This window comes from Heterodontus francisci, chromosome 5 (assembly GCF_036365525.1).
Source record: "Heterodontus francisci isolate sHetFra1 chromosome 5, sHetFra1.hap1, whole genome shotgun sequence".
In the NCBI taxonomy this organism is placed as follows: domain Eukaryota; kingdom Metazoa; phylum Chordata; class Chondrichthyes; order Heterodontiformes; family Heterodontidae; genus Heterodontus; species Heterodontus francisci.
This window is the reverse complement of record NC_090375.1, coordinates 184,240,172-184,249,625: the sequence shown is the minus strand read 5'-3', so window position 1 is coordinate 184,249,625 and position 9,454 is coordinate 184,240,172. Positions and strand designations below refer to the sequence as shown.

General features: G+C 42.6%; 1 protein-coding gene across 2 annotated transcripts in view; it reads right to left on the bottom strand.

Annotated features, from left to right (window-relative positions):
* The window catches only part of bmp6 (bone morphogenetic protein 6), a 528,049-nt gene that overhangs the window by 1,165 nt on the left and 517,430 nt on the right, over positions 1-9,454 (bottom strand). For both annotated transcript variants that reach the window (XM_068032451.1, XM_068032452.1), the window contains one exon: positions 1,994-2,104. In XM_068032451.1, the coding sequence (XP_067888552.1) occupies positions 1,994-2,104 (111 nt within the window). The remainder of the gene's footprint in view (positions 1-1,993; positions 2,105-9,454) is intronic.

Here is a 9,454-nt window from a genome sequence, read left to right as displayed (position 1 = left end):
TAGAAGGCATTTTCATTCTGCTTTTGTCAAACTCCAGCCGCTGCTGTATGCTTTTTATGTAAGGCTTGACTCTTGCTTTGTATCAAATTCTACAAGTGAAGTAAGAGATATTCTTAACAAAAATATTTGTAGAGTTGTAACTTGACAAAGCTGCTCCCAAAAGTTAGTCCTTAATTATTAGGCTGTTGCAGACCCATATTTAAGTGCCTGAATCTTTACCGTGCAATTATAAGGATCTCAGATTCAGTCAATGAGTAGAATTGCCTTTGAGTATAAGCACAGAGTTGACAATCCTATGACATTGCATGGTGTGGGGTGAGAACAGCTACCTCTGGGGGAAAAGTGCAGTAGAAGCACATTCAGAAATACTGCTCATCTGTCTACACACAGGGAAACAGATATTGCAATAAGGAATTATAACTTTAGTAACTCTAAGCCCTGTTGGTGTACATGGGTTGGAACAGCACATGGCCAGCCTCCACATTGGCCATGCTTTCACTGGGGTTACTCTGTCGCCCCCTAGCTAACTCAAGCCACTGTAACTCCCTTTTCTCCTGCTCCTTCTGGAACATTCCTTTTTTCTCTCTTTCTCCCTGTCTTCTAATTCAAGTTTCCTTTGTTTCAATTTATCTTAGCTTACATTACTCTGTCTCTAACTTTTCAGGTTCGAAGGAAAATCAGTTGGCCACAAGTCTTAAGAGTTCAGATTTCCTAACTTTGGCATGGAAAGTGATCCCACACTGCCCAGCAATATTCCTCAACTCTTCCATAAATAGTGCCTTTAACTTATCCCAAGTTACTTCACATAGCACAAGAAAACCTGTATCAAAGCCTTTTTTTCAATTGAGATCAATTTGATTTCCCACTTCCAATTTCTCGTTTGTGGGTCCAATGTTGGACTCGAGCCCCCAAATTTCTGTTACGACCAGGTGAGGAAGGGTCTCAGGCTCCCTTTCACCTCTTCTCTGGAATAGTTGCAGATTTCAGAGTTTCTTTGATAAGGTCTTTGCATTTTGCACAAGCTGTTTCATTGAAATGGCATGGGTTTCATGAGAGGGATAACCTCATTTTATTGTGAACTTAATTGTCAATTAAATTTCTCTACACTGGCTTTGGAGTTGATGATCCTGTTTTTGCTTCCTGTCATATATAAAGATAATCACATCACAAAAGCATTCAAAAACATAGTCCCATCCCCATTCATATATTATTTCTGCCTATTTCCACCTTCGTACCATGGCCTGACTCTGCCCCATCTCAGCTGCTGAAACCCTCATTCATGCCTTTGTTATCTCCAGACTTGACTATTCCAATGCACCTCTTGACTTGCCTCCTACATTCTACTTTTTGTAAACTTCAGGCCATCCAAAACTCTGCAGCCCATGTCTTAACGCGCATCAAATACACTGGCTCTCAGTTAAACAATGTCTCTATTTTAAAATTCTCATCTTTGTTTTCAAATCCCTCGGTGGCCGTGCTCATCCCCATCTCTACTCTTCCTCAGCCCTCCGAGAACACTGCGCTTCTCTGTTTCCAGCCTCTTGTGCATCCCAGATTTTAATCGCTCTACCATTGGTTGCCGTGCCTTCAGTTGCCTAGGCCCTAAGCGCTGGTATCTCCTCCCTAAACCCCTCTGCCTCACGACCTCGCTTTCCTCCTTTAAAACGCTCCTTGAAACCTATCTCTTTGACCAAGCTTTTGGTCACCTGACCTAATATCTAATGTAGCTTAGTGTCTTGTTTAATAATGATTTTGTGAAGCAGCTTGGAACGTTTTGTTACTTTAAAGTTGCTATATAAATAGAAGTTGTTGCTGTTATTATTTGATGCTTAGATTTAATTGGGATTCAACAAGCACAATTTAGTGTCCCAAGGTTAAGAAGTTTTTAATTTTAATGCAAAACCAACAAAATAAAACACATTTCCCTGGATCAAAACTTAATTCTGCGTTGCGTTTATTTTTACAAAATATGATGTCACTGTATTTTACTCACCAGTGTTTGTACAATTGCATGGTTTGTGGCATTCATGTGTGCATTAAGAGGAAATGAGCATTCTCCATCACAGTAATATGCTGCGTATCCTTCAGGTGCTATTATCCAGTCCTTTGAAAAAAGAATTGAATTATAATATTGATAACTTTCATAATTTTAATTAAAAAATGTCTTGTATCTGTTGACTGGCAAGGATGAGAATTTTAAAATAGAGGCATTGCTTAACCGAGAGTCAGTGTATTTGATGTGCGTTAGGCAGCAGAGTTTTGGATGGCCTGAAATTTACGAAGAGTAGAATGTGGGAGGCCAGCCAGGAGTACATTGGAATAGTCAAGTCTGGAGGTAACAAAGGCATGAAAGGGTTTCAACAGCTGAGACAGGGGCAGAGTCAGACGATGTTACGGAGGTGAAGTACCCATTGCATAGAAGTGCTGCTTATCTCTAGTTGGTTATTTTCCTCTGCACATTCCCGCAAGAAAAATTCTACAGCATATTACAGCAAACTGAATACTGAGTTGCAGGTCCCTCAATCAATCCACTGTGTATAATCTCAAAATATAATATTGTATAACTTAATAAACTATTTGGAATGAACATTAGGAGCCCATCTTCCAATTGATTGCTCCCTCCATATAGTCCATGAACCCCACTGAGGGGGCTCAGCAACATCCAAGGGTGAGCATCCTGACACAAAATGGCATTTTTTGCACAATTTAGCCACTTAAAAATGTGACTTTGATAGTGCTTTAAAAATAAGCCAGCTGAATCCTGCTGGGATTGGAGCAGTGTTCACTGGGCTCTTTCCAATGGACTGCAATTGGAGTCTTTCACAGTAAGTCACTCTCCACCGCACAGCCAAGGGTGTCTGCTTTTCTTCCACCTCATTCCCAGGAGCTGGGGCTGTGATGCCACTGCGGCAATTGTCCCAATTTAATCTGGGGCCTTTTTAGCTGGCAGCCCAGGCGGAGCCCAATCATACCCTTTCCCCTGAGAGGAAGTGGCAATCTGATCTGCATGCGATCCCTTCCTATTTACTAAGAAAGCAAGAGCAAACCAGAAAGAGAGCAAGAAAACAAATCCCAATAGGAGTGGGAAGAGGGCAACCTGCAAAAGGAAAGAACAGATAAAGAGGAGCAGGCAAGAGGGACAGTGAAAGGAAGGGGGGGGAAGACGACAAGGAAAAGGTGAAAGATAGAGGACAGAATGAGCCAGATGAAGGGAAGAATGAGTGGAATACAAGATGAAAGTGAGGGCAGATAAGATGGAGGAGACAAAGCAGTGAAGGGAGCGACATGCCGAAAGATAGTTGAGGCACATAGAAGGAGAGAGACACAAGAAATGGTCAAAAATACTGGGCTGAATTTTATGAGCCCCTTAGGCATGGGAACAGAGGCGGGGGCCCATGAAATTGCCTGGGAAGGCGAGGGGGTGGAGTGTCCGCCCCCTTCCCAACACCTTTGAATTTAGTCTGGGGTGGGGAATGCCGAGGCCAATTAGTAGCCACTTAAGAGCCTCTTCCTGCCTCTACCTCAAGGGGCCTGCCGCTGCATGGAGACACTGCCAGGTAAAACATATTTTTAGAACCGTGATAGGGTTCCCCTTGTCCTCACTTTCCACCCCATCAGCCTCCATATCCAAAGGATCATCTTTCGCCATTTCCGCCACCTCCAGCGTGATGCCACTACCAAACGCATCTTCCCCTCCCTTCCCTTGTCAGGATTCCGAAGGGATCATTCCCTCCGCGACACCCTGGTCCACTCCTCCATTACCCCCACCACCTCGTCCCTGTCCCATGGCACCTTTCCCTGCAATCGCAGGAGGTGTAATACCTGCCTATTTACCTCCTCTCCTCACTATCCCAGGCCCCAAACACTCCTTTCAGGTGAAGCAGCGATTTACTTGTACTTTCAATGTAGTATACTGTATTCGCTGCTCACAATGTGGTCTCCTCTACATTGGGGAGACCAAACGCAGACTGGGTGACCGCTTTGCGGAACACCTCCGCTCAGTCTGCAAGCAGGACCCTGAGCTTCCGGTTGCTGGCCATTTCAACACTCCCCCCTGCTCTCATGCTCACATCTTTATCCTGGGCTTGCTGCAGTGTTCCAGTGAACATCAACGCAAGCTCGAGAACAGCATCTCATTTACCGAGCAGGCACACTACAGCCTGCCGGACTGAACATTGAGTTCAATAATTTCAGAGCATGACGGGCCCCCCATTTTACTTTTATTTTTAGTTATTTTTTCTTTTTTATATTTTTTACAATTTTTTTTTGTTTATTTCATTTCATCTCAGTTTGCTTACCCACTGTTTTTTTTTCATGTTTGTACTTGCTGCTGTTCAATCTTCAGTCCATTAACACACTATCTGTACTAATGCTTTGTCTTTCAACACAACATTAACATATTGTTTGCCTTTGCTCCATGACCTTTTGGTCAGCTATGTGGCCTTATCCAATCTGCACCTTCTTTGTTATCTCTTGCCCCACCCCCACCTCACTGGCTTATAACCTTTGACATTTCTAATATTTGCTAGTTCCGAAGAAGGGTCATGACCTGAAACGTTAACTCTGCTTCTCTTTCCACAGATGCTGCCAGACCTGCTGAGTGGTTCCGGCATTTCTTGTTTTTATTTCAGATTTCCAGCATCCCCGCAGTATTTTGCTTTTATAAAACATGAGTGAGTTAGGATGATCTGGAAGGCACGGCCCGAAATGGCAGTGGAACAGCAACTTTCAAAAGAGAATTGGATAACTACTTGCAGGGCTGTGGGGAAAGAGCAGGGGTGTGCGACTAATTGGATAGCTCTCCCAAAGACTTGGCACAGGCACAATGGGCCAAATGGCCTCCTTCTTCACTGTATCATTTTATGATTCCACGAACATATAAAACTTTGGTGTGCCAACATCTGACACCACTGTGCATGGGTTACCCCCTATCCAATATTTGACCTAACAGCATTTAAAAGTAGAAAAGAGGAATAACGTGCATAAAGGAGAGTGTTGGATAGTACTAGAGAAGGAAGTACTGCCGTATTAGATAGAAGCAGACTAAGAAGAACTGTGAGGAATACAAAAGCAGGTTTACAATGCATGCACGTAAACACACGGTGTGTTGAATAAGGTTAGTGAGCGACAGGTAAAAATAGCCATGTGGGAATATGATGCAGTGGTAATAATGGAAACATGGCTTAAAAATATAGAGGTATGGATGCTTAATATACAAGGATATAAAGTGTATAGAAAAGATAGGGAAGGAAAAAAGGGAGCTGGGATGGCAGTATTGATTAGAGAAGACATTGTAGTGTTGGAAAGAGAGGATATACTTGAGGGGGAAAAGACAGAATTGAGAGTTGAAAAGCAAAGAAGGTATGATCACACTACTGGGAATATTCTATAGGCCTCCAATTGGTGAGAGAGGAGAAAATCTCCACGGAACTCTCAGAGATGTGCAAGAACTATAGAGTGGTGTAATTGGGGGGACTTGAATTACCCAAATATCGATTGGGATAATATTAAAGGGAGAAGAGGGGGAGGAATTTCTGAAATGTGTTAGCTTCCTTGACCATGATGTTTCCAGTCTGACCAGGAAGGAAGCATTGCTGGATCTGGTGCTGGGAAATGAGGTGGGCCAAGTGGACCAAGTATCTGTGGGGGAGCACTTGGGTAAGAGTCATCATTGGATCATAAAGTTTAGATCAGCAATGAAAAAGAGCAAGGAATAATCTAAAGCAGAACTTCTAAATTGGAACAGGGCTAAATTCAATGGGATGAAGGGGATCTAGCCAGGATAAAAAGAACCAAAGATGGACAGGAAAAACAGTATCGGAACAATGGGTGATTTTTGAGGAGATGTTTCAGGTACAGGCTAGGAACATTCCAATAAGGACAAAAGATAGGAGAACCAAAGCCAGGGCTCCTTGGATGAAGAAGGCTATAAAGATTATGATGAAAAGAAAAGAGGGTGTATGATGCATGGCAGGTGGATTTTTCAAGTGAGAACCAGGCCATATATAAGTTGAGAGGGGAGGTGAAGAGGAAAATAAGACTGGTAAAGACAGAATATGAGAACAGAATAGCAGTCAACATATAAGGGAACTCAAAAATCTTCTACCAGCGTGTAAATAGCAAGCGGGTAGTAAGAAGCAGGGTGACGCCTATTAGGGAGAAAGAAGCTAACAGATGCTTAGAGGTGCAGGGCAAGGCTAGAATACTTGATGAGGACTTTGTATCAGTGTTTATTGAGGAAAAGGATGCTGACAAAATATCAGCAGAAGTGGAGATGGTAGCGGTAATGGATGGGGTAAAAATTGACAGGCAGGAGGTACTGGAAAGGCTGGCCATGCTTAGAATGGATGTCACCTGGTCTGGATGGCTTGCATCCCAGGTTGCTAAAGGAAGTGGGGATGGAGATAGTGGAAGGGCTTGCCATAATCTGCTAATCTTCCCTAGATATGGGGGAGAGGTGCCAGAGGATTGGAGAGTGGCAATTGCGACACCTTTATTCAAGAAAGGGTATGAGGGCAGACCTAGTAACTACAGACCAGTCAGTTTAACATCAGTGGCAGAGAAAAAAAAAATCAACAGGCACCTGGAGAGGTTTGAGTTAATTAAGGATAGCCAGCACAGATCTGTAAAAGGCAGATCGTGTTTAACTAATCTAATTGAATTTTCTGATGAAGGGAATGCAGTGGATGTTATCTGTATGGAATTTAAGAAAGCGTTCGACAAAGTACCACATAAAAGGCTGGTTAACAAAATGGAGAATAATGGAAAGGAGGGTCAGAGTTGGCTTGAATACAGAAAACAGTGAGTTAAGGCAAATGGTTGTTTTTTAGGCTGCAGGATGGTAGACAAGTTCCCCAAGGGTCAGTGCAAGGACCACGACTTTTTTTTGATACATACTGACTTGGCTGTTGGAACACAGAGTAAAATTTCAAAATTTGCCAATGATACCAAACTTGGGAGATGTGCCAAACAAAGAGGATAATACCAATCAACTGCAACGGGACACAGGTTAGCAGAATGGGTAGACAACTGGTAGATGGAATTTAATAGAGAAGTGTGAGGTGGTGCATTTTGCCAAAAGGGATAGGGAAAGGCAATAAAGACTTAATAGCACAGTTTGAAAGAGTGTGCAGGGACAGAGCGACCTTGGGATGCATGTGCATCGATCTTTGATGGTGACAGGACATATTGAGAGAGTGGTTAGTAAAGCATATAGGATCTTGGGCTTCATAAATAGAGGCATTGAATACAAAAGCAGGGAAGCTATGGTGAAGCTTTATAAAGCTCTGGTTAGGGCAGAACTAGAGTTTTGCATCCAGTTCTGATTAAGGATGTGAGTCCTTAAGAAGGTGCAGAAGAGATTTACCAGAATGGTTCCAGGGATGAGAGATTTTAGCTACAAGGTTAGGTTGGAGAAGCTGGGGTTTTCCTTGGAGCAAAGGAGATTGAGGGGAGATTTGATAGAGGTGTACAAGACTATGACTGGTTTAGATATGGTAGACAAAGAAGCTGTTCCCATTAACTGATGGTACAAGGACTAGGGGACACTGACTTACGTTTTCGGGCAAGAGACAGGGGAAATGAGGAAGCTTTTTTTTAAAAAAATGCAGCCTGGAACCAAACCATGGAACCACGACCTGGAACTCGTTGCCTACGAGGGTGGAAGTGGAGACGATCAATGATTTCAATAGGAAATTGGATAGGCACATGAGGGAAATAAATGTGCAGGGCATGGGGATAGAACAGGGAATGCGACTGACTGGATTGCTCTATAGAGAGCTGGCATGGACTCAATGGGCCGAATGCCCTCTTTCTGTGTCATAATGACTATGACTGCAGGAGAAGGAAAGTTTTAAAGGAGAATCTAAGATCCAATCATAAAACACTGAACACTGCTCATCAACAGCAATGGGCAAAGATAAGAACCCAATTATATAAATCAGAGAGCAACTCCAAGAGTTGATCAACTAGTAGCATATAAATAAAATAGATAGTACATTACTTTAAAAGCATTTCACTCATGTACTTTGGTGTACTGTAAATATAAAAACAGCAGCCTTTCAAACATCCAATAATGAAATAATTGACCATTTAATTTGGTTTTAGAAACTGTTGATGGAGGGAAGAATGTTGGCTAGGAGAGCGGGAGAACTTGCTGCTATCCGAACAGTTCAACGAGATTGTTAATGACCACACAACCCATCAACACAGGCAAAAAGGGTCTTGGTTTAACATCTCACTCAAACGGAGGAACTTCCGACACTCTTTCAATCCTGAGCATTCCCAGAGAACAACAAAGCTGAATCTTGAGCTCGAAGAACAGCATCTCATTTACCGATTAGGCACGCTACAGCCTACCGGACTGAACATTTGAGTTCAATAATTTCAGAGCATGTTTGTACTTGCGGCTGTTCAATTTTTAGTCCGTTAACACCCTATCTGTACTAATGCTTTGTCTTTCAACACACCATTAACATACTGTTTGCCTTTACTCCACGACCTTCTGGTCAGCTATTCTGTGACCTTGTCCTATTTACACCTTTTCCTTTGTTATCTCTTGCCCCACCCCCGCTTTACTTGCTTATAACCTTTTACATTTCTAATATTTGCTAGTTCTGAAGACAGGTCACTGACCTGAAACGTTAACTCTGCTTCTCTCTCCACAGATGCTGCCTAACCTGCTGAGTATTTCCAGCATTTCTTGTTTTTATTAAAGCTGAATCTTGCACTGTCATGACTCAACTGCTAACCTACCAGCATGCAGAGGCAGGAACTTGAGCCAATTCCTATCCCCTTCCTCCCTGACATATGGACGTGGAGGCCAACTATAGAATCTCCATCACCTCCCTGTTTGAGATCAGCTAACTCAGTATGGGTCAGGAATGAAAGCTGGGACATTCCTTTCTGCATAACTTAATAACCCCATAGTGTGGTATCCACTTAGCAAACCAGAGAGCTCTGGACAACATTATTTGGTCAGGATGAGGAGGAAGAATAACTTGAGGAACTATTAGAATTTAAGAGCCATCAGCAAAACAAGTGCCATACAAGAAACTGCCGCTTGAATACAGCAGCTCCTAAAACAGCATCGATCCCGAGGCAAAACTAGATATCACATATTCTTTCAATGTGAAGTCTACCGAGATATTTCTGAAATAATGCTTTCAAGCTTTATTTACAAGCACTACTTTGAAATGCAAGATCTGTCGTGCAGGTAGATGTAGTCTTACTGCACACAGCCACTTTACAAAACCTCAATTAGATAAATGACCAGGTAATTTGTTTTTTTGTCATGTTGCTTATAGAATATTGGCCAGGGCAATGGGTAATTCCAATAGACTCTTGACAAATTTTGGTTCTAATACCTACACAGGTTAACCAACAATAATTTAGGGCCAATCTCCACCTTTCTGCTCCTGTTACCATAGTACTTGGAAACAACACCTCCCTTTCT